This window comes from Lepidochelys kempii, chromosome 4, assembly GCF_965140265.1.
Source record: "Lepidochelys kempii isolate rLepKem1 chromosome 4, rLepKem1.hap2, whole genome shotgun sequence".
NCBI classification, from domain to species: domain Eukaryota; kingdom Metazoa; phylum Chordata; order Testudines; family Cheloniidae; genus Lepidochelys; species Lepidochelys kempii.
The window spans coordinates 10,012,458-10,038,841 of record NC_133259.1 but is presented as its reverse complement, the minus strand read 5'-3'; the positions used below and the strand labels follow the sequence as shown (position 1 = coordinate 10,038,841).

Genomic DNA, 26,384 nt, shown 5'->3' with positions numbered 1-26,384 from the left:
TATCTGGCGGGGAGGAGACTCAAGCCAGCCCGATGGTCCCGAGTGCCAAGATGTTGACGTGGAGCTTTCTCTGAAAGAGGACAGCGTTCCCTGAATGGATGAATCATTAATTAGAAACTCCTGTATGGAGGCTGGCATCCTTGATGAACAGGGAACCCCTTCATGGTGTGGGATTTGTCCAGCCACCGAATGAGAGGTTACTTACCTGGATGAGGCAGGAGAAGTTAGGCACTTCAAACCCTCCTCCCACAAAAACAGATTATAGCAGACACTGCTGGAGGGATCGGGAATAGAATCTGATTCAGAGATCCCAAGTCTGACAGAATAAGAGCTCCAAGCAAGGCCATCTGGGAGTGTGTCGGACAGCTCTTTTACCCATCAAATCAAGGTAACTGAATATCAGTCTACAGATCCCCAAAGCTTCCTGAAAGGCATGGGCTCAAACAAGCCAGTTTTCCAGGTAGGGAATTTTGTGAATCCCTAACCTCCCACATCAACATACCTGTGTGAAAGATGAAGATAGCTCACCCATTTACCTACAGTGGTAACAGCCACGTCCCAAAATGCATACGGTAAACAGAGGATTGGTAATAAAGGTCAGCCAAAACAATTCAGACAAGTATGGATTTAAGCTCATGCCATTATACAGTACATTAGAGAGAGAGGCGGTAGCTGATCTGTAATAGCTTGCCTATTGGACAAGAAAAGCATAATACAAGAAAAAACAAAACTGATTGGTTAAGACATTAGTATCATGGTTACTAGTCTTAAAATGAAGACTATAATTGATTTAGATACATACAGCTTGGCCATACACTGCTTCCTGGGGCTTCCCACTGGCATCCAGTCCACCATGGACATAAGAGGAATTCCTGCCATAAAACCTGCAAAAACATTGAAGCTTCAAGTTTAGGCTTCTGACAATAAAATAATCCAGTTTCAAAGTCAAAGACACCATGTGTTTAAGTCCAGTGTAGTAGTGTTAAGCATGTTCTTGGTTTTTTTTGTTTGTTTTTAAATTCGTTTCTGTGGAAATGCTGCCATTTGTGCATTCAGCTGCTTCTATAACTCCTGAGCACTGGAGGAACAAGACCTACTTTCTAGACCCTCCATCTTATTTACAACGACTACTGTGTTTCTAATGAGCCCGACCATACTGGTTTTTGTTGTTGTTGTTTTTTAATAATTGTGGTTAGGTCCTATTCTCATTTGAGCTTGAAGTATGCCCAATTAGTGCATCTCAGTGATTGTGTTAGAGAGGGCCCAGTTAAGATTTCAGGCTATACGGGTAACACCTTTTATATCTATCCTTACTAGATCTTTATCACAACATGATATAAGTAGGTATTATCCTTCAAAGCTGCTGGGCAGGAAGAACCAATCTTTCATTGCTTCAGTCTGTACAAACAGGTTGGCCAAGTTAAATCTGCACTGAAACATTTGGTTGCAATTTTGCCCTTCAGCTTCCCCAGAAATGCATTGCAAAATTCAGAAACCTTGATAATGGAAGGTTTAAAGGACTCAATATTCCAAGCAGCTCAAAAAGATGTAGGCCGAGATCCAACCGAAAAACATGGCAGGGGAATAGAAGTCAACTGACCAAAAACCAAATCTGAGTATCCATTCAAGGGAGATGGACCAGTTTTAGTTCAATCACCTTGTTCTTCCCTAGTTATAACTGAAATACAAGAACTATTTCCACCCCAAGATAGAACTTAAATTTTATGTTCATTTGGGTCATTGAAATACAGAAAACTGGAGAAGTCAGTTAATGTTTCAGTTAACAATGTACTGCACAACCGTAACAGGATGTAATGTAATGTTTCCATTTTAGTTCTGCTTAACTCACCCGAATTGTACAGAACTGCTTAATTTTTTCTACAAATTAAACAAAAACCACTCAAATCAAATTCCAAATTAAGGTTGTTTGTACAATCTTAATTCCATTCCCTTCTGCATATGCATTCCAGTAGTCTTTAATTCCATGACCGCATAATTTATCAAATGCAATATACATTTCTTCTACAATTTTGTAGAGATATGTATCATCTTAATCATTTCAAACTTCACCGGTTTATGATCTTTCAGTTTCAGCAATTAGTCAGCACTGATTTACTCCAAATGCATACTTTAACAGTATTAATTTTGGAAGTTACATTGCTAACTGGACGAGTGAAAACTGAGTCTACATTAGCGAATGTGTGCGTTTTCCAGTGATAAGTATGTCACAATGGTGTATTTGCAAGAAGATATATTAACGGAATGCCATTGGATAGCAACGTAGCCACCGAAAGGGATACAGTAACTGAATTTCAATCCCCCTTATATATATTTTTAAACAAAATTAAATAGTGACAATCTACATATGGCACACCCAATATAAAAAGAGGATGGAAAGTTACAGAATTTAGCATTACATACCCTCCACCCACACTTCAAAACACTAACTTTCTTCTGCTGCGAGTTGGATTGGGTCAGTTTATTGCAGGACATAATTTACAAAGTTAATTTCAATTAGTCTTCCAAACATTGGAGCGTTTTATCCACCCAGGAGTTACTGCTGCACATTAGTTTTCATTTGAAAAAGTTATTAGAATATTTGTTCACCGGTAAGAAATATGCTCCCCAGAGACACCCTAACCCACACTGTGTGCAAATTTCTGCTTTCCTACCAGCTTCAGACTTTAACCTAGAGGGGTCAGAAAGATGAAACTCAGAAATGTCAGCTTTAAAGGAGCATTTTTAACCTTGTGAACTGAAGACAGAATTTTCTTGATTCCTTTCCAGTAAATCTGTCACATTATTTTATATGGATTTGGACAAGAGACAGAGTATTATTCGCCATGCAAAACAGATTGAATCTTTGCATTAAGTATTGAGAGAAACACATCTTACCTATGAGTTGCTATTGCTGCTCCACTAGGTTAGCACTTTCCCCACTACTACTTTATGTTATTCTTCTATTATCCAGTATTTCTTACCGGCATACACCGAATACACTGATAAGACACTATTCATGCATATCTAAGGTTCAAGAAAAACTACCTGTTTTTCTGGAAATAATTATGCTGGATTTTCACTCCTGAAAATAATGCCACCAGTAAAATCACACAAAAAAAGTTCTTTAACGCTTAAGATTTGACCTTCTGAAGTAGCTGCAGGCCAGTTCAAGGGCTGTACCTTAATAAATGTGCTCTAAAACTACATACTTTAGAAGCCTCAGAACACTCTAGTAAATTGTTTTCAGGAGTGAGAAATGAGCTATTCTAAATGTGAAATTAAGACAATAAAACTCTTACGTACTTAAAGATGAACAAAGGATGTACAATGGACACACAAGCACCTGCACAGCAGATTAGAGCACCTCATTATGCCGAACTCCCAATTCCAAGGGTAGCTACAGAGATGAGCTAATCATGCAAAACTTCCCAAGCAGATCTAAATTATAACCCTCCATTAACAAGTAGCTCAACCTCCTCATCAGGTGAAGTCATGGGAGATGTAAATTTCTTGTTCATGTGGAACTATGCAATTCCCCCAGATCCTGGCCTTGCAGTCCCCTGAACATGCTGAGTAAAGAGCCCACTAAGGGGCAGATCTGCTGATCATTCAGAGCTACTGATCCCATCCAAGATATGGCTTCCAACTATAAGTTACAGCTCCACCAGGGGAATAAATGTTTAGCTCCCACATGCACAAATCTACAATTTCTATCCATAACAGATCACTAAAGCTTTGCTGGTGCTATAGCTTCTGAGGTTCATCTGGGATGAAACTCCCATTCAAACTACATAAGCAACAAAGCTATCTGGAGTAGCACTCCTAGATCCTGAAGAAGCTGGACTACTGGCTGAGTTTCTAAGAATGCCTACTGACAAGGATCTCTGGGGCTGCCCTGAAGCTTTTACTGGAAAGAAAAAAAGATTGTCAATGCTAGTTGTCAAACTCCTCTCTAGTCACTGTGGAACCATTACAATTCCTTCAGATGGATGTCAAACACGGTCAAGCCCTTAAAACACAAAAATGCTTCAAGGGGAACTCTGACAGACACTACTGTCCTCAACAAGAGGCCACATCCAAGTGTCCCAAGCTAAGAAAACCAGGTTAGCTTGTGGTTAGAGATCTCTACAATATCTTAAAGTGGTTCTGTTGCCCTGCAGAACCATGCCAGTTCAGAGCAACAGCTGAGGGGAGACAGTCCAGCATTTTCACCAAGTGCTCAAAGGTGCAATCTGTACTCAGAATACCACCTGTTGTAAGGGACACTAGCTGCTGAAAATCCTGGATCACTCCCAGGAGTTCATTAAGCCTGATGTGTTGGCAGTACCAGAAGGTCATTTAAAAAAATATGCAAGGAGGCTTATGACTAATTATCCTTGACACTCCAGTTTGTTAAGGGCCCTTCCTTGATACAGAATCCTCCATGTCAACAGCTCCTGCTGCCTGTCAACATGTAGTGGCATACAGGATAACCTGGAGAGCTGAGGAAGGGCTAGATCAAAAACTTGAAGACTCAGGCGCCAACTCCAGAAAAGTGTTGAACTGCAGATTATAAGACCAAAAATCAAAACTACTGAATCTTCTTTGCAAATGCTAAAGCAGCAACCAATAAGAACATGGACTGACTGGAGTTTGAATGAAGGACCCTAGTATCTTGCTTAAAGAGCAACATGTGGTCAGAGCTCGAGCTATATAGTTACATCTCTAGAGAGGGTAGCTTTCTGCAAGACTTTAAAAACTGACACCACCTACTAGCCCAAGGAGTAGGCCTAAGAGCCAAAGAGGAGATGTGACATCAAACCCTTGCCCTAAAAAAAACATGTCTTCTGGAACGTCAAGGGACAACTGTGCACAGTATTTAACTGGAATAGTGCAAATCAAATTTATAAGAAATAACTTGAAAAATGTAAACTTAACTACACTCTTGTTTTTGCTGTAACTTTTCATTTTCTGGTTTCACTCCACTTTCTTACCTACAAGAGATCATAGTGTATCTTTTCCCATCTTGTCTTCAGTTTATTTCCTCTCTTCTTTCTTTCCTTCTGCCACCTTACCCTTGGTCCTCTTGTTATACCTTTCGCCTCCCTTCTTCTTCTCCCAACTTCTGAATACCAATCTCTCTTCACTCACTCCCATCCACACACAGGGCTTGGAAATTTTATTGGACACCTAACAGCCAGTCGTAAAAAAGAAGTACCGCTATGCATCTCTGGCCTAAAATACAAGTGCCAGAACACTGCTGCTGCTCCTCACAAAAAAGTGTCAGAGTGGTGCTCCATAGCGCTCTCGCACAGCTTGAGCCAACTGCCAAGGTATAGCAACTACCAGACAAAAGAGTATTTATGGGGCTGCCTCACTGACCAGGGATGACCAGGTAAGAAACCAACCCCCCGCTGCACTCCACTGTAAAAGAAATCTCAATCCCCTCTTCTAAGAGGGTGATGTCCTGCAAGTTGCTTGGGGAGTCCATTTCCACCTAGTGGGTGCCAAACATCCCAAGCTTCCCCCACATTCACTTCAGATGTTGTCAGATGTTGCAAGTTGTCTACCGCAGTGTTTCCCAAATGGTGGGTCCCAACTCACCAGTGGCTGGCAGGAAGGTTTTAGATGGGTCATGGGGCCATAAGCAAACTCTTCTCCAGGCCTGGTGCACAGCAGAGGCCTCGCAGGGAGGGTTAGAAAGTGTGCCTGCCCTGCACTCACCCCTCAGTGGTGGCTGGGTTCAGCTCCCCACACAGGGCATTGTGACCTGGCATCCTGGTCAAATTTGAGTGATGCTGCAACACCCAGGTCGTAGCGCCTGGAGCAGAGAGCTGGGCCCAGTCCTGCAGGACAGGAGCCACCACTGCAGGCTCTCTCTCTACCCTCCCCTCTGGGGCCTGCACGCCACACTGGGCCAGGATTAGGCTTGCAGTGTCTGGGCAGAGGGAGACTATGGATTATAAAACCACAATGCAGTTGGTGGATTGCGTTAGTTAAATGTTTGGGAACCAGCGGTCTACTGTTAGCTATTGCTACAGGAAGCAAGAGGGGTGTCTACCACTCCTCCATTCCCCTCAGCCTTCTGATGGTCATGTGTGGGACCCTCTAATAGACTGCACCTCCCCTAAGCTCCTCTCCAGAGGGCAGCACAGTTCTTGCCTCTGCTCATAGCTTTAAAGCAGCACCAGCAGGAAACAGCTAACTATCAGTTACAGGAGGTCTGCAAGATTCTGAACAACATCAGTAAAACCAACAAGACCATGATCATTCTTGGCTTTGCTGCAGCTTGACTATGCTATCAGAGGCAGAGATACTGAAACTCTTTGCAGACTGGGAACATAGCACTGCATCTATTTACATTCTTTGCATTCAGAGATTCCTCAGAAGTTAGTAACATTTGCTTGGGAAAGCTCGCTACTCAACATGCTGGTGAACTTTCCCAGCTCTAATGTTATATTGAGCTCAGGGCTCTCCTTCCCCATGGGACAGAGGAGCTCCAGAATGCCAGAAACTCCCAGAGGTGCACAGTAATAATGCTGCACCTCAGGAGGCTTGCAGGCATGAACTGCTCCTCCATTCATCTACACAGGGTATCCTCCTTCCCCCCGGCATCATATTTGTGGATCTGTGCCATGCCCTGAGCTTGTCAGTTATTGACTCCCCAACCAGGTCCCAGCAGTATTTGCTGTACCATGCATGAAACCTGCTGGTTCTCAGCTCCAGTCTCAGGGGTGAGAGACAGGCAGAGCCTGCATTTGCAACAAAATCTATCCCTGCCCCTGAACTGACAAACCAATTTTCAAGTTGACCTGACTTTGAGGTTTAGGTCACTGTAATTTTACCTTTACACAGAAATGCTTCCTCCAACTTCTGTTACATAGTAAGTATGTGTTGTTCAGAGCAACTTTGGACACCCCACAGTACCAGTTAGGTTTTGAAGCTAGACAGCAGATGAGCTCAGGGGCAGTTCAGGGATTTAATTTAGGGAGGTATTGCAGATAGCTTCCCTCTCAGCTTTGGGCAAAAAAGCATTACACTTAAGATCAAAATTTTACATGGTCATTTTGAGGGAATTGTAACTTGGGAATTTCTTGACCAAATGAGCCCAGATATGCACCACCAACTCTACCCAAGCTCTCAAATGACAGCAATTTTCAGGCATTTGAATTTTAGAACACTCGAAGTCTCTAAAGAGAAACTTTCACTCAACCTTAAACATGATGCTGAGAGGGCTGACTCTTATGTTTGGAAATATACTCATCACCATACAACTACTGAAACAGTCTCTGAAGGCAAGAAACACCTAATCAAATTTAAAAGTGTACAATGAAGTTAACTGTACAATGAGGGAACTGCAAAAGGAGAATGCAGGTGGGTAGTATTGACCCATTAACGTTCATTAGTATATTGGAAACAGATCCCTGACTTGCAACATTTATCTCATCTCTAGTAAGGATTCGGACAAATACAGTAAAAACTGTTTTATCCGACACTTCACCAACTGGAAAGCTCTATAAACCGGCATTTCTGATCTTAATTGAAATGCCGGTTTATAGTCTGGTTGGTGCGGGGCCGGCAGGCGGTTGGGGCAAGGTAGGGGGTGTGGAGCGTGGGCTCTGGTAGGGAGTTTGGGTGCAGGAGAGGATGCAGGGTGCTGGATCTGGGAGCTGCTCACCTATGGCGGCTCCCTGCAAGCCGTGACCTGTCCCGGACTCCGGCTGCTCCTAGGCAGAGGAGCATCAGGCGGCTCTGCGTGCTGCCGCCCCCTCCCCAGCCCATTGGCTGGGAACCACGGCCAATGGGAGCTGCAGGGGCGGCGCCTGCAGGCAGAGGTAGCATGTACAGCCACCTGCCGCGCCTCCACCAAGGAGCAGCCGGAGCCCAGGACAGGTCACCACTTGTGGGGAGCCGCCGCCAGAGATGAGCGGCCCCTCCATCCAGCACCCCTTCCTGTGCCCCAAACCTCTGCCCCAAAACTCCCTCCCAGAGCCCACGCTCCACAGCCCCTCCCGTGCTCCAACCCCGCATCCAAACTCCCTCCCTCCTAATTAACTAGCATCCCCCATCATACCAGATAAAATAGCTTTTACTGTACTTCTCATGGGAGTTTCTCTGTCAATATAAAGCTTAGTTTACTATAAATTTTAGCTCTCTTGGTTGGTACTACATCTGGTTGAGTCTCTTTTTTTGTTGTTTTGCAGAATTTTTTTTAAAACATTTCATTACTTTGTTGTCATGTGAATAATGCTATATAAACTGATAAAAAACTAACTATACAGGGGAAGACAATGAAACTGACTACACCGTGCCATGAAATGTATAAAATAAATTTAGCAAAAAATATTTATTGTAATCTTTCAGTTATGCAGTCTTTAGCGGGTATGAAAGTTTCAGACAGCAATAGGATTTTCTAGTTGTGTCCAGCTAACATTAGCCAGATGAACCCCTGCACTAGCTGGACACTGGAAGCTTGAATTATACCTAGTTCAGGGGGTGTCTTACTACATCACTTTACTACAGTTTTAAGAAATTCATCTAGAATTCTACTTTACAAGAACAATTTGCTCCATCTGCATTTCCACGTATGTAAAAAAAATACCCAAATGAACATACAGTAGATATATCTGCCTGAATAGCTATATAGAATGACACTCTCAAATAAAGCACACAAGTTTATAAAACGATAGCTTTCAGTATAGTTGTAATTACCTACCTTTCAAATGATACAGGGCATAATTTTCAACTCCCCCACAAAACCCCAAGAGTTCTTAAATTTAGACACAATAAATTTATTTTACGTTCATCCAAAAATACAATCTGCTTCTTATATTCAAGAATACATCAGTTATTTCGTATAAAAAGGTTACCTGTGCAAGAAGTCAGGAGCTTTATTTAGCAAAGTGTAATACTGCCTCACAAACTCCCGCCCTACAAGCAGGGGACTTGGCTTCTCCATCACCATTTCTTTGGTACAGAGTGTCAAATGCTGTAATTAGAGAAAAATTAATAAATTACTTTAAAAGCAACCCTGCAATTTAATATGTCCATCCATTCATCCCCTCAAATGGATTTTTATGAAATCCTATGTAAAACAGGAATCACTATTTGGTAAGAAACTATTGCACCAACATGTAGTCTCAGCCTTAAAAATACCTGAATAACTCAAGACTTCTGTAGTTTAATCACTCATTATCTTGACAAATTGATCTAATTTTCAAGATCTCAAAGTAATTAGCAAGCACAATAGTTTCAGTGGAGACAGACAAAAGGCAAGCTATACTTGTTAAATTCATTTCAATAAATACAACAAAATTACCCAAAATACTGGCAATTACAATTACTTTACTCTTTATTAGTAAGAGATTGATTAAAGTCATTAAAACAAAGTTGCAGATGAAAGATTATGTTAGCTGCTTATGTTCTTTGGTCTTTTTATCTTTCAACAGCAGTATTTGCACGCAAAGCAGAAAAACTTACTAAGAGGGGCTCACCACCTTTAATATAGTAAATTTGATCTACCTTGTAAGTCTGCTTTTCCAAAAGGAATTATCCTTCCACAAAAGTCATGGGAGAAATTTCTTAGCTATTAGAATTATCTGATGTTTCAAGGTACTTGTCTGGAGATTCAGCAGCTTTGCTTTAATGACCATGCTCTAACCTCAGATGGTTCTGAATTTTCCAACCCAGTTCCTTTCAAGTAGGAACTCAAACTCAGGTACATTTGGCCCAATCAAGAAACATTCTGTAAGATCCCAAAACTTGGGGGAGTGGGAGAATTTCAAATTTCTCTGCTTCAGAAGCAGGTTCTGAAGGAAAGAACAGCACAGCAGAATTCCTCCACAGACAGTCAATCTAAGAAGAAAAACTATACAAGTATGTATTATGAATCTGTGGCAACGGTGCCTAAGACCATGATTGAAAGCTTCTTGAACACTAGCAGACTATCCCCTGGCCTACCAGAACTCAAAGTCCTTGAAGTGCATGTGATTGTCCCAATTCCCAGAAACTAAACATGCATAGTTTCTGCTTCTGGACAAAACATTTCCTGTGTTTTTCCCACAAGAACTTCCTTAACAGGCTAGCTATATGGTTATTGTACTAGAACTAACTGTGGAAAAATTTGTTCTGAGCATTGTCCCTAAATTGTCACTGGACCAAAGAAGTCTTGTGGCCATCCGTTCTCAGATACGGATAGGCATTAGTCTCCACCAAAACCTGAAGAGGGCAATGAAATTCTCATGTGGAAGTTAATAAACACAAACCACCACTATTGTATCAGTATTGACACCACTTTGGTCTCCACATCCCTCCTACACAGGTGTCCCTAATAAGCAAATATGCACATTGCAGCAAGCAGTGAATCAGCCATCAGGAACGTAACTTCCACTACAGTCACAATCTTTGGAAAGCAAACACCACTATGCTGACTATTGGGCATAGAAACCAGCTGACTAAGACATCAATTTCAGTCTTAAAAGTCATGCCCAGTAATAGAACAATTGATATAATTCAATCTTTTCTTATCACATGACCCTCCATGTCCCTTTCTCCCCAGAAGAGAGAGCACTAAACACACGGAAGTGGTACCTTCATGAGAAAGTGGTTGTGAAACCAGAACTCCAACAATTCCTAAAAGACTCTTTAGCTTGCTACCCAAAGAGGAGGTGTGAGAAATTCAAGGGCTGCAGGAGGAGCTAACAGGGAGAAATTCAAAGGCATGTGACCCTTAGAAGGTGAAACAGATGGCATGACTTAGCTGCATGGCAACACGTCTGGAGACCAATAGATGTACAACAAAACTAAAACAGAAACCTGCTGGATACTTCAATAACCTGTAAAGCCTGTCCTGCCCCACACAGACTCCAATGCCCCGGCACCTGCAACTAATGCAAATTAGTCTGGTTCAAGCTTGCACTGATGCATCAATACCATTGCCTCTCAGTAAGTCACTGACAGTCTATCAGAGAATTAGCACTCAGGAAAAAGGTGGATGGAGAAAGCAACAGTACCTCGACATTATACTCCTTGTGTTGCCATTCTAGCAGGAAGGAAGCTGGCACTGCAATGCATTCCAGCCCAACTCTGCCCAATCCCAAACATTTCAACCGGAGAGGGAAAAACTTCTCATCACATCAGTATAGCAAATGAAACCATTCTTAGCACAAACCTTCAGCTTCACTGTCACCTTGATATATCAGCACAGGGGACAAAAACCCCTGTATGTCTCAGAACCCTGATACCCTGCCCACCACATCACTCCGCTCCGCTCCGATGCCATCCTGGCAAACCAGGGGGATAAGCAAGCTATAATTCCTAGTATGTAAGCAGAAGTGAAGGAATTGGCTCCCACGTTCTGTAATTCCACTGGCACACCTCCACAGAGGAAGAAGCCACCGCACAGACAACCCCATGCACCCCATGGGAAGTCAGGGAAGGCAAAGGAACCAACAGTCTCTTTGCTCTGCCATTCCCTTAGTGCACCAGAATGGAGGGTATTGTCTAGGGTGAGGTCCTCTGTCATCTGAGCTCTGCATTCTCTCAGCCCAAAAGCACAGATGACAGCTGGGTGCTCAGAGAAGTGACTCACACTGTCACACTCCACAACAATATAGAATGGTCAGTTGCTCCAGCCCACCAGGACAACAGCCTCTCCACGCCACCCTCTCAGAATACCATGTCACAGGGTGGCAGGTTTGTGAAACCAGATTAAGAGCAGCAGTACCTCCATTTTATCCAGATGGCAACCTCCAACTCTCAGAAGGCACACGAGTTTCCAGAAGCACCTCTGAAACTCAGACATTGGCATAAAACCTCTTCCTGATGCACACACCAGATCTCAGCTTCTAGATGACCCAGTACCTGCTTTCTAATGACAATTCGTGTGACGCTTCTCAGAAAGAGCCATGGCACAAGACACCATTACACTTCCACAAGGTTCTGGAGCATCACATATACACTCCCATGGATGCAATGGTAGGATATGCTGATAATACCAGTCTCGTTAGAGGCTAACTATCTTCTTCACATCAGTGTGCTTGTCTTACAATGAGGCACTGACTAGAACAGAATACAAGTACAGGATCGTTCTGCTTTGGAAAGTGTCGTACTCCATGTACAATGGGACTAATTTCCAAGTCCTGAGCTAACTGCCAATCCTCAAATGAACTGCCTTCTACTGAAGCACTGTGAGAAGTCCAATCAGAAGAGAGCCAACCTGATACACTGCTTTTGCCCAGACAGAGACTCAAAGCTAATAAATCTAAGGTGCAGCTGAACAGCTGTCATCAATATCCCAGGTTCAGCAACAACAGGGAACCTACTAAAGTGAAACAACATATTTGTCAGCCATTGACCTCTCAGACAGTTTAGCTCAGTGAAGCATCAAACAAGAATCAAACACAGTTCCAAGCCAAGTGTCAATGCCAAGGACTGCTAGCTATTAAATCTGACTTAAAAAAATCATACTTGAGGCAGTAGCTTAAAAAAAGCAAAGCTCTAAGATAAACAGCTGGCACAGAGCTAAACCTAAAATACCTAAATCAGTTAAAACTTTGAGATAATGAGCCAGAGACACAGAATAGTATGCTCAATTATCACAGAAAACGTAAGAGCTTCCAAACAGGACATGCAGCAATAAACTGCATCAGTTGGAACTGCTGGAAGCTCCAATAAGGAGTGCTTGATAACCACATATACAAAAGGAACTGCCTGGAACATTCTGGGGCCTCTAAGGACTGAGGCTAGAGTACACTCAGTATGGCGGGGCCCTCAAGTAGGCCTTCACAGTCCTGGGTGTGTGGGGGTGGGTGGGTGTCTAACGGATTAGGGAGCTCCCCAGCTTGACTCAATGGTAACACGACACAGAAGTAAAAATCCTCCACAGACATTAACTTTAGAAATGCAAGGCTTGATTTCAATACGTTAAACTCTTTCCATGCTAAAGGAGTGGACACAAAGTGCGTTTTCATCATCATCGTGTGGTATTTTTAAAGTTACTGTAGGCCAAGTACTGCCAATGGAAACCACTCAATCTAAAGTTTGTACATGATTTATAAGAACCAGCCCTACGTTCTCAGGTATAAATAGGATAAAGCAAAGGCGTTAATGTGCCATAGACAAACACAAGAGAAATACCGTAAGTACAAAATAAAGCAGTATTATGTTTGCCCACAGGAACACAATGCAGTACTGGATCCGACTAGTGAATCATGTAGCCTAAAATCCCAGAGTTTACAGTGGCAAGTGCCAGCTCTTTGAGGGGAAGTTTCAAGAAACCCTGTAGAAGGTAGTTAAGCAATAAGCAACCCACGAAGCAAGTTCCTCCTTAACCCCCATTAGTCAAAGATGGGTTCAAGCCTTGAAATATGAGGGTCTGTTTTTAACGTCTTCACTATACTCTGAATACTCATTAATCATAAGGATGCCCAGTCTTACTTGAATCCTGCTGCGCTCAACCTCAATTATATACCGTACACGAAGTACAAGTAACGCATCGTGAGAGAAGTGTTTCCCTTTATCATTTTCAATTTGCTCCTTTTCAATCTCACTGAGCATCTCCTTATTCTTGTATTACAACAAAGGATGAACAGAACTTACTTGTTCTACCTTCACCATATATTTTTTCCTTCCCTTATGTCGGTTTTTTAAAGCAAGCAATCCCACCCTTCTCAGTTTCTTCATATAAAAGAGTTCATCTATGCTTGTTATCACAACTGTTACCAGTCTCTGAACACACTTTCTGCTACACCCTTTGAAACGGAGACAAGAGCTGAACAGAGAAGAGTAACATTGATTTATATCATGTCATCACAGTAAAAGCTGTGTTATCCATAGAGCCCTACCGAATTCACGGTCCATTTTGGTCAATGTCACGGTCATAGGATTTTAAAAATCGTAAATTTTATGATTCCAGCTATTTAAATCTGAAATTTCACAGTGGTGTAATTGTATGGGTCTTGACCCAAAAAGCAGCTGTGGGGAGGTCAAAGGTTACGGGTGGGGGTGGGGTTGTGGTACAGCTACCCTCACTTCTGTGCTGCTGCTGGCGCTGCCTTCAGAGCTGGGCAGCTGGAGAGCAGCAGCTGCTGGCCAGGAGCCCAGCTCTGAAGGCAGAGCCGCTCCTAGCAGCAGTGCAGAAATAAGGATGGTATTGTATGGTATTACCAACTTTACTTCTGAGCTGCTGCCTGCAGAGCTAGGCCCTCTGTCAGCCGCTACCACTCACCCCTGAAGGCAGCAGCGCAGAAGGGTGGCATAGTATGGTATTGCCACCCTTACTTCTGCTGGCGGGGAGCCACCGTCAGAGCTGGGTGCCTGGCAACCAGCCACTGCTCTCCAGCTGCTCAGCTCTGAAGGCAGCACAGAAGTAAGAGTGGAATAGGGCGGCGCCCCCTAAAATAGCCTTGCAACTCGCCTGTAACTCCCTTTTGGGTCAGGACCCCCAATTTGAGAAATGCTCGTCTCATAGATTCATAGATAGATTCATAGATATTTAGGTCAGAAGGGACCATTATGATCATCTAGTCTGACCTCCTGCACAATGCAGGCCACAGAATTTCACCCACCACTCCTAAAAAAGACCTCACACCTATATCTGTGCTATTGAAGTCCTCAAATTGTAGTTTGAAGACCTCAAGGAGCAGAGAATCCTCCAGCAAGTGACCCGTGCCCCATGCTACAGAGGAAGGCGAAAAACCTCCAGGGCCTTCCAATCTGCCCTGGAGGAAAATTCCTTCCCGACCCCAAATATGGCGATCAGCTAAACCCTGAGCATATGGGCAAGATTCATCAGCCAGATACTACAGAAAATTCTTTCCCGGGTAACTTGGATCTTACCCCATCTAAAAACCCATCACAGGCCATTGGGCCTATTTACCATGAATATTTAATTACCAAAACCATGTTATCCCATCATACCATCTCCTCCATAAACTTATCGAGTTTAATCTTAAAGCAAGATAGATCTTTTGCCCCCACTACTTCCCTCGGAAGGCTATTCCAAAACTTCACTCCTCTGATGGTTAGAAACCTTCGTCTAATTTCTAATCTAAATTTCCTAGTGGCCAGTTTATATCCATTTGTTCTTGTGTCCACATTGGTATTGAGTTTAAATAATTCCTCTCCCTCTCTGGTATTTATCCCTCTGATATATTTATAGAGAGCAATCATATCTCCCCTCAACCTTCTTTTAGTTAGGCTAAACAAGCCAAGCTCCCTGAGTCTCCTTTCATAAGACAAGTTTTCCATTCCTCGGATCATCCTAGTAGCCCTTCTCTGTACCTGTTCCAGTTTGAATTCATCCTTCTTAAACATGGGAGACCAGAACTGCACACAGTATTCCAGGTGAGGTCTCACCAGTGCCTTATATAACGGTACTAAAACCTCCTTATCCCTACTGGAAATACCTCTCCTGATGCATCCCAAGACGACATTAGCTTTTTTCACAGCCATATCACATTGGCAGCTCATAGTCAACCTATGATCAACCAATACTCCAAGGTCCTTTTCCTCCTCCGTTACTTCTAGTTGATGCGTCCCTAGCTTATAACTAAAATTCTTGTTATTAATCCCTAAATGCATGACCTTACACTTCTCACTATTAAATTTCATCCTATTCCTATTACTCCAGTTTACAAGGTCATCCAGATCCTCCTGTAGGGTATCCCTGTCCTTCTCTAAATTAGCAATACCTCCCAGCTTTGTATCATCTGCAAACTTTATTAGCACACTCCCACTTTTTGTGCCCAGGTCAGTAATAAAAAGATTAAATAAGATTGGTCCCAAAACTGATCCTTGAGGAACTCCACTGGTAACCTCCCTCCAACTTGACAGTTCACCTTTCAGTAGGACCCGTTGTAGTCTCCCCTTTAACCAATTCCCTATCCACCTTTCAATTTTCCTATTGATGCCCATCTTATCCAATTTAACTAATAATTCCCCATGTGGCACAGTATCAAATGCCTTACTAAAATCTAAATAAATTAGATCCACTGCGTTTCCTTTATCTAAAAAATCTGTTACTCTCTCAAAGAAGGAAATCAGGTTGGTTTGGCACGATCTACCTTTTGTAAAACCATGTTGTATTTTGTCCCATTTACCATTGACTTCAATGTCCTTAACAACCTTCTCCTTCAAAATTTTTTCCAAGACCTTGCATACTACAGATGTCAAACTAACAGGCCTATAATTACTTGGATCACTTTTTTTCCCTTTCTTAAAAATAGGAACTATGTTAGCAATTCTCCAATCATATGGTACAACCCCTGAATTTACAGATTCATTAAAAATTCTTGCTAATGGGCTTGCAATTTCTTGTGCCAATTCTTTTAATATTCTTGGATGAAGATTATCTGGGCCCCCCGATTTAGCCCCATTAAGCTGTTTGAGTTTCGCTTCTACCTCAGATATGGTGATGTCTACCTCCATATCCTCATTCCCATTTATCATGCTACCATTATCCCTAAGATCCTCTTTAGTCTTATTAAAGACTGAGGCAAAGTATTTGTTTAGATATTGGGCCATGCCTAGATTATCCTTGACCTCCACTCCATCCTCAGTTTTTAGCGGTCCCACTTCTTCTTTCTTTGTTTTTTTCCTATTTATATGACTATAGAACCTTTTACTATTGGTTTTAATTCCCTTTGCAAGGTCCAACTCTACTTGACTTTTAGCCTGTCTCACTTTATCCCTACATATTCTGACCTCAATAAGGTAGCTTTCCTTACTGATCCCTCCCTTCTTCCACTCCCTATATGCTTTCTGCTTTTTCTTAATTACCTCTCTAAGATGCTTGCTCATCCAGCTTGGTCTACAACTCCTGCCTATGAATTTTTTCCCCTTTCTTGGGATGCAGGCTTCCGATAGCTTCTGCAGCTTTAATTTAAAATAATCCCAGGCCTCCTCTACCTTTAAACCCATAAATTCTTCAGTCCAATCCACTTCCCTAACTAATTTCCTTAATTTTTGAAAGTCAGCCCTTTTGAAATCAAAAACCCTAGTTGCAGATTTATTTTTGTTAATCCTTCCATTCAGTTTGAACTGAATTAGCTCATGATCACTTGAGCCAAGATTATCCCCTACAACCATTTCCTCTATGAGATCCTCATTACTCGCCAAAACCAGATCTAAAATGGCATCCCCTCTAGTCGGTTCAGCAACTACTTGTTGAAGGAATCCATCAGCTATCGCATCTAGGAAAATCTGAGCCCTATTATTATTACTAGCACTCATCCTCCAGTCTATATCTGGGAAGTTAAAGTCTCCCATGATCACACAGTTTCCATTAGTATTTACTTTATTAAAAACATTAAAAAGGGCTCTATCCATATCCAAATTAGATCCCGGTGGTCTATAGCACACCCCAAGCACTATCCTAGGGGAGGCTCTAATAGTTTTCTTCCCCAATTTAATTATTGCCCAGACAGACTCAGTCATATCCATTTCATCGCTTCTTATTTCTTTACATTCTATCTCATCATTGATATACAGTGCTACTCCACCACCTTTACCTTTATTTCGGTCTTTCCTAAACAGCACATACCCTTCAATACCTGTAGCCCAGTCATGACTACTATTCCACCAGGTCTCTGTTATACCTATAATATCTGGTTTCACTTCCTGCACCAGTAACTCTAGTTCCTCCATTTTGTTACCTAGGCTCCTTGCATTAGTGTACAAACATCTTCATTTTTGCTGTTTGGCCTCACTCACATTCTGTACCCTATTAGGCACGGTTATTTTACTACCAGTATAACCTATTAGACTTGTATCTACACTGCCCTTCCTCCTACCTACAGCTGTATCCACTCTTACTTCATTTTCTTTCCACTCTATGCTAAATTCTGGCGTGGAGATTACCTGGACATCTCCCAACCATCTCCCCCAAATTCCTAGTTTAAAGCTCTCTTAATCAGTTGTGCCAGCCTCCATCCTAGAAGTCTATTTCCTTCCCTACTCAGATGAAGTCCATCCCGAGAGAACTGTCCTCTATCCATGAATGCCTCCCAATGGCCATACATCCCAAAGCCCTCCTTATAGCACCACTGCCTAAGCCATCTATTGATAGTCATAATCTTGTCACACCTTTGTTGCCCTTCTCTAGGAACAGGCAAAATCCCACTAAAGATCACCTGAGCCTCAATTTCCTTAAGCGTCCTCCCCAGCCTAACATAGTCTCCCTTAATACTTTCCAGTGAGAATCTAGCCGTATCATTTGTTCCCACATGAAGGATAATTAGGGGATTCTTTCCCGCTCCCTTTAGAATCCTTTTTAACCTCAGGTCTACATCCCGTATCTTAGCACCTGGAAGACAGCACACCCTCCTATTTTCTGGATCAGCTCTGGTTACAGGCCTATCTATTCTTCTCAATAAAGAGTCCCCAATCACATAGACCTGCCTTTTCCTAGTGACGGTGCTATTCTCCAGTCTATCCCCTGTTCCCTCTGGCTGCAAGTTTTTTCCATTCCCATTCTCCCTTGTAATCCTTTTTAACCCATCCTGTATCCTCCTGGGGCTCATATTTGGTGTAATCTCCATTAACTCTTCCCCTTTTCCTATAGGACTAACCGCTCTTCTCTTCTTCCTTGCCCTGTCACCTTCAGTGACTACCTGCTGAGCCCCTTCTTCATTTTCCAACTCTGCAAACCTATTCTGAAGCTCTATTTCTCCTTCACTAGCCCGTCTTTTCCTCTGCCTAGTTCTTTTAGTCACATGCTTCCACTGACCACTTTCCTCACCCAGTCTCCCCTCAAAATTCCCTAGTCCTGCTTCCATCTGCAAGTCTGAGCTTTTCCCTTCAGATACCTCATGTCTTTGCTCCATAATCTGCTCAAACCCCTTCCTAAACTCTACCAGACTTTCCACCTGCATCTCCAAACCTCTGATCTTTTCCTCTATCAGCTCTATCAGACGGCTGTCTCAACCGTGAAATCTGTATAGTATAGGGTAAAAGCACTCAAAAGACCAGATTTCACGGTGGGACACCAGATTCCATGGCCTGTAACATGTTTTTCATGGCAGAGAATTTGGTAGGGCCCTAGTTATCTGGCACTTTACCAACCAGAAAGCTCTCTAAACCAGCATTTCGGTAGAGGTGTGGGATGCACGCTCTGGGAGACAGTTTGGGTGCAGGAGGGGACTTGGGGCAGGGGATTTGGGCGTGGGAGAGGTATAAGGGTGCTGAATCTGGGCAGCACTCATCTTGGGTGGCTCCCCGCAAGCGGCAACATGTCCCTGCTGCTCCTTGGCGGAGGTGTGGCCAGGTGGCACTGCAAGCTGCCTCCGCCCGCAGGAGCCGCCCTTGCGGCTTCCACTGGCTGCAGTCAATGCTCCTAGGTGGAGGGTCAGCCACAGCAACTCTGTGTGCTGCCCCCGCCCCGAGCGCTGACTCCACAGCTCCCACTGGCTGGGGACCACGGCCAATGGGAGCTGCGGGAGAGGCACCTGTGCGTAGAGGCAGCTCACACTGAGCATTCTTTGTCTCAGGTGCTTGGCTAGCTTGTTCCTGTTCACATGCCCAGGGTCTACTGATCACTATGTGATCACAGAATCATAGAATATCAGGGTTGGAAGGGACCTCAGGAGGCACTTTAGTCCAACCCCTTGCTCAAAGCAGGACCAATCCCCAACTTTTGCCCCAGATCCCTAAATGGCCCCCTCAAGGATTGAACTCACAACCCTGGGTTTAGCAGGCCAATGCTCAAACCACTGAGTTATCCCTCCCTCCAAATATCAGGAAGGAATTTTCTCCCAGTTGACCTTGGGGGATTTTCGCCTTCCTCTGCAGTGTGAGGGTGCAGATCCCTTTCCAGGATTATCTAGGTCTAACTCAGTTATTTCCCTGCCATTGCAGGGGCCTCAAGCACTGGCACACCTCAGTCCCTCCTATTCTCTTCCTGGTGCAGATAGTAGCCTAGCCTCCGGTGGGCTGTAATGCTTTGGTCTCCTTTCAGTTGTTGGGTTTAGTGTGCCAGGCCTGGCTGGTGCAGGTGGACTCTGATATCAGGCTAAACAATCTAGCGGTCCCTTCTGGCCATAACTCCATGATTATGACTCATGCTGTAAACTGATACACAACTGGCATGCTGAATGAAGTTACGCTGCACTAGGCATTATCTTTATTACATAAGAAAAAAATGTATAATTGATTAAATCTAATTCTGCCACTAAATTTAGTTCCATGTGGAACTATAAAGATAGCAGTACTATGTTTGATAAAAAATGCCAAATTGCTATAACCCTTAAGGGCTGCAGAGCCAAAACGTTAATAGATCTGGAGGTCACTTGAAAATCAAATTTCATATAAATCAAAGTTGCCTTTAATATTTCAATATTTGATCCTTCTTTCAGGTTATTCCACTAAATGTGTATAAACAAGATTGTGAAAGATGTCATACCTGAGATAAGCCATCAGTAAGGTACCTCAGAGATCAGCACTGCGCTGCTGTGCTTGTGTAGAGAGGTAAAGCTTGCAAACAAGACCAAAAATTGTAAGTCTCTTTAGTGACAGATAAATCTCAGAAAGATTTAAACATCTCAGGGCAGTGATCTATAGAACAGGTGATTAGCCCAATGTGACCTATGTAAAGTGATTCATGGTAGGACTAAAGAGTCAAAAACCATGTGTGTGTCTGGACAGACATCACAAATGTACTGAACCCTGGTGATGCCTCATCTAAAGTACTGTATCCATTGATAGCGTTACTGCAACATAGACGCACAAATTATGAAAGAGGTTCAGAAAAGCGCTACTAAAAGTAAAAAATATGGCTACTAAAAGTAAAAAATTATATCACAGACATAATAGACTGATAAGCCTGTAACCTTTGGAGAAGATGGTTATTACAGGAAAATCTTGTCATTTGTTTCTATGAAGAAAACATTAGGCACACCTATATTTTGTGATATACAAAGACTACTAAAGCATTGTTCTTTGTACCCACAATTTCATCACCAGAGCTCCAACAAATAAAGTACTCTTAGTAAGGACAGCTAGCGCAATACAGCCATTAAACACCACAGTCCAGCTTTGGTGTAGAACAGCAATACTCTACTCTGGCTCTATAGTCATGTGTAGCTGTGCATGGACCATCTGCAACAGGCTTTTGATGTGCACTTCACTCAGTACTAGGTTCCAAGCTAGTTACAACAGATGCATACTCCATAATGCAGTGTGGAATGGAAAAGGAGATGCTACGGTCCCTTGAAAGCAGAAATGAAGTGTTCCTCCTTCTGTTAACCAGGTAGGAAACAGAGTGATATTCTCCTCGAAGTACTATAAAAAATGCTGATATTTTACGGTTGTAAAATATCAAAAAGGTGTTCATTATAACAGATGAATTGAATCTCAATCCCGAAAACTAGTTTTCTCAAGTTTAACAGCATTGCCTCAACCAGAATGCAGAGGATTTAATCTCTCCCTCTAACAGAGGGACTGGGATTTTCAATCTAAGCCCTGGTCTACACTAGGAGTTGAGGTCGAATCTAGCAGCGTTAAATCGATTTAACCCTGCACCCGTCCGCACGAGGAAGCCCTTTTTTTTGACTTAAAGGGCTCTTAAAATCGATTTCCTTACTCCACCCCCGACAAGGGGATTAGCACTGAAAGCGGCCTTGCTGGGTCGAATTTGGGGTACTGTGGACACAATAAGATGGTATTGGCCTCCGTGAGCTATCCCAGAGTGCTCCATTGTGACCACTCCGGACAGCACTCAACTCAGATGCACTGGCCAGGTAGACAGGAAAAGGCCTGCGAACTTTTGAATTTCAATTTCCTGTCTGGCCAGCGTGGCAAGCTGCAGGTGACCATGCAGAGCTCATCAGCAGAGGTGACCATGATGGAGTCCCAGAATCGCAAAGTATCTCCAGCATGGATCAAACGGGAGATACGGGATCTGATCGCTGTATGGGGAGAGGAATCCGTGCTATCAGAACTACGTTCCAGTTTTCAAAATGCCAAAACATTTGTCAAAATCTCCCAGGGCATGAAGGACAGAGGCCATAACAGGGACCTGAAGCAGTGCCGCGTGAAACTTAAGAAGCTGAGGCAAGCCTACCAGAAAACCAGAGAGGCGAACGGCTGCTCCGGGTCAAAGCCCAAAACATGCCGCTTCTATGATAAGCTGCATGCCATTTTAGGGGGTTCAGCCACCACTACCCCAGCCGTATTGTTTGACTCCTTCAATGGAGATGGAGGCAACACGGAAGCAGGTTTTGGGGATGAGGAAGATGATGATGATGAGACTGTAGATAGCTCACAGCAAGCAAGCGGAGAAACTGGTTTACCCGACAGCCAGGAACTGTTTCCCACCCTGGACCTGGAGCCAGTACCCCCCGAACCCACCCAAGTCTGCCTCCCAGACCCGCCAGGCAGAGAAAGGACCTCTGGTGAGTGTACCTTTTAAAATACTATACATGGTTTAAAAGCAAGCATGTGAAAGGATTAATTTGCCCTGGCATTCGCAGCTCTCCTGGATGTACTCCCAAAGCCTTTGCAAAAGGTTTCTGGGGAGGGCAGCCTTATTCCGTCTACCATGGTAGGACACTGTACTACTCCAGGCCAGTAGCACGTACTCGGGAATCATTGTAGAACAAAGCATTGCAGTGTATGTTTGCTGGCATTCAAACAACATCCGTTCTTTATCTCTCTGTGTTATCCTCAGGAGAGTGATATCATTCATGGTCACCTGGTTGAAATAGGGTGCTTTTCTTAAGGGGACATTCAGAGGTGCCTGTTCCTGCTAGGCTGTTTGCCTGTGGCTGAACAGAAATGTTCCCTGCTGTTAGCCACGGGGAGGGGTGAGGGGCTAGCTGCGTGGGGGAGGGGGTGGAGACGACAAAATGCGACCTTGGAACGAAAGCACATGTGTTATGTATGTAATGTTAACAGCAAGGTTTACCGTGAAAGAGTGTACCCATTGTTCTATAAAAAGTGTCTTTTTAAATACCACCGTCCTTTTTTTTTCTCCACCAGCTGTATGTATTTCAAGGATCACAGGATCTTCTCCTTCCCAGATGCTAGCGAAGATCAGAAGGTGAAAAAAATGCACTCGCGATGAAATGTTCTCTGAGCTCATGCTGTCCTCCCACACTGACAGAGCACAGATGAATGCATGGAGGCAGACAATGTCAGAGTGCAGGAAAGCACAAAATGACCGGCAGGAGAGGTGGCGGGCTGAAGAGAGGGCTGAAGCTGAAAAGTGGCGGCAATGTGATGAGAGGAGGCAGGATTCAATGCTGAGGCTGCTGGAGGACCAACCCAGTATGCTCCAGTGTATGGTTGAGCTGCAGGAAAGGCAGCTGGAGCACAGACTGCCACTGCAGCCCCTCTGTAACCAACCGCCCTCCTCCCCAAGTTCCATAGCCTCCACACCCAGACGCCCAAGAACGTGCTGGGGGGGCCTCCGGCCACCCAGCCACTCCACCCCAGAGGATTGCCCAAGCAACAAAAGGCTGGCATTCAGTAAGTTTTAAAGTTGTAAACTTTTAAAGTGCTGTGTGGCCTTGTCCTTCCCTCTTCCACCACCCCTCCCAGTGCTTCTCTCCTCCACCACCCCTCCTGGGCTACCTTGGTAGTTATCCCCCTATTTGTGTGATGAATTAATAAAGAATGCATGAATGTGAAGCAACAATGACTTTATTGCCTCTGCGAGCGGTGATCAAAGGGAGGAGGGGAGGGTGGTTAGCTTACAGGGAAGTAGAGTGAACCAAGGGGCGGGGGGTTTCATCAAGGAGAAACAAACAGAACTTTCACACCGTGTCCTGGCCAGTCATGAAACTGGTTTTCAAAGCTTCTCTGATGCGCACCACGCCCTCCTGTGCTCTTCTAACCACCCTGGTGTCTGGCTGTGCGTAACCAGCAGCCAGGCGATTTGCCTCAACCTCCCACCCCGCCATAAACGTCTCCCCCTTACTCTCACAGATATTGTGGAGCACACAGCAAGCAGTAATAACAGTGGGAATATTGGTTTCGCTGAGGTCTAAGCGAGTCAGTAAACTGCACCAGTGTGCTTTTAAACGTCCAAATGCACATTCTACCACCATTCTGCGCTTGCTCAGCCTATAGTTGAACAGCTCCTGACTACAGTCCAGGGTGCCTGTGTATGGTTTCATGAGCCATGGCATTAAGGGGTAGGGTGGGTCCCCAAGGATACATATAGGCATTTCAACATCCCCAACGGTTATTTTCTGGTCTGGGAATAAAGTCCCTTCCTGCAGCTTTCGAAACAGACCAGAGTTCCTGAAGATGAGAGCGTCATGTACCTTTCCTGGCCGTCCCACGTTGATGTTGGTGAAACGTCCCTTGTGATCCACCAGTGCTTGCAGCACTATTGAAAAGTACCCCTTGCCGTTTATGTACTCGGCGGCTTGGTGCTCCAGTGCCAAGATAGGGATATGGGTTCCGTCTATGGCCGCACCACAGTTATGGAATCCCATTGCAGCAAAGCCATCCACTATGACCTGCACATTTCCCACGGTCACTACCCTTGATATCAGCAGATCTTTGATTGCGTTGGCTACTTGCATCACAGCAGCTCCCACAGTAGATTTGCCCACTCCACAGGGCTACTGCCACTTGCTTCTCAACCATGAGGGCTGCTCTCATCTTGGTATTTCTGCGCCTCAGGGCAGAGGAAAGCAAGTCCCAAAGTTCCATGAAAGTGCCCTTACGCATGCGAAAGTTTCGCAGCCACTGGGAATCGTCCCAGACCTGCAACACTATGAGGTCCCACAAGTCTGTGCTTGTTTTCCGAGCCCAGAATCGGCGTTCCACCGCATGAACCTGCCCCATTAGCACCATGATGCCCACATTGCCAGGGTCCGTGCTTTGAGAAAAGTCTGTGTCCATGTACTCATCACTCACGTCACCGCACTGACGTCGCCTACTTGCCTGGTATCGCTTCGCCAGGTTCTGGTGCTGCATATTCTGCTGGATAATGCGTGTGGTGTTTAATGTGCTCCTAACTGCCAAAGTGATCTGAGCGGGGTCCATGCTTTCCGTGGTATGGCGTCTGCATAGAAAAAAGGCGCGGAACGATTGTCTGCCATTGCCCTGACAGAGGGAGGGGTGACTGACAACTTGGCTTACAGGGTTGGCTTACAGGGAATTAAAATCAACAAAGGGGGTGGCTTTGCGAGAAACTGAATGGTCCCCTCAAGGATAGAACTCAAAACCTCAAGGATAGAACTCAAAACTGGGTTTAGCAGGCCGTTGATTTCACAGAGGGAAGGAGGGAGGAGAAAATGAATCCAAAACAAATCTGGCCTATTTCTTGTTTTGAGCCACTTCATCTATCTTTATACATCTTGCTGGCAGCAGACTGCAGTACGACCGCTAGCCATCGTCATCTCCTGGGTGCTCGGCAGAAGACGGTGCAGTATGACTGCTAGCCATCATCTTCTGCTGGCTGCTGATTAAAAGACAGTGCACTGCTGGTAGGACTCAATCACCATGAGACGAAACTTAAAAGGGAAATGACCTGGCTGAGTCACTCCCATGTTTGCCCAGGCGCCCCGACCTCATCAAGGTCAGTTAAAAGAGCACCCAGGACTACGACGGCTACCAGTCATACTGCACTGTCTGCTGCCAAAAGGCAATAAACTGCTGCTGTGTAGCAATGCAGTACCGTGTCTGCCAGCACCCAGGAGACATATAGTGACGGTTAGCTGAGCGGGCTCCATGCTTCCCGTGGTATGGTGTCTGCACAGGTAACTCAAGAAAAAAGGCGCAAAACGATTGTCTGCCCTTGCTTTCATGGAAGGAGGGAGGGAAGGGGGGCCTGACGATATGTACCCAGAACCACCCGCAACAATGTTTTAGCCCCATCAGGCACTGGAATTTCTACTCAGAATTCAAATGGGCGGCGGAGACTGCAGGAACTGTGGGATAGCTACCCACAGTGCAACGCTCCAGAAGTCGACGGTTGCCTCAGTACTGTGGACACACTCCGTCGACTACATGCACCATGCATTTAGAGCATTTGTGTGGGGACACACACAATCAACTGTATAAAAATGCTTTCTACAAAACCGACTTCTATAAATTCGACCTAATTTCGTAGTGTAGACATACCCTCAATATGCTACAAGACAATCACATAGCAGCAGGGTCCATGCATCCTTCCCCCTACCCCAGCAATTTGGAGAAGGTTAGGAAATTGCAAACATATCCCTCAAATCCTTCTGTGGTCTACTCCTTTGTCACTTAGAGACCCGATTACTACAATTCACTCTACCTGTGGCCACACCTTGAATCAACCTGGAAATTTGAGCTACTATAGGTAGTGGCTTACTTGGTAAGCAGCATATCTTGCCAAGTACACATGACATCAGTATTCCAGGATCTTCATGGACTTCCTGTTATTTCCAAATGATATTAAAGGTAAGTTTTAAGGCCCTAAATGA

General features: G+C 44.2%; 1 protein-coding gene across 2 annotated transcripts in view; it reads right to left on the bottom strand.

Annotated features, from left to right (window-relative positions):
• Positions 1-26,384, bottom strand: part of G3BP2 (G3BP stress granule assembly factor 2) — a 55,733-nt gene that overhangs the window by 26,587 nt on the left and 2,762 nt on the right. For both annotated transcript variants that reach the window (XM_073340346.1, XM_073340347.1), the window contains exons 2-3: positions 8,850-8,968; positions 803-884 (exon numbers count right to left, since the gene is read on the bottom strand). In XM_073340346.1, coding sequence (XP_073196447.1) covers positions 803-884; positions 8,850-8,944 — 177 coding nt within the window. In that variant the 5' untranslated portion in view covers positions 8,945-8,968. The remainder of the gene's footprint in view (positions 1-802; positions 885-8,849; positions 8,969-26,384) is intronic.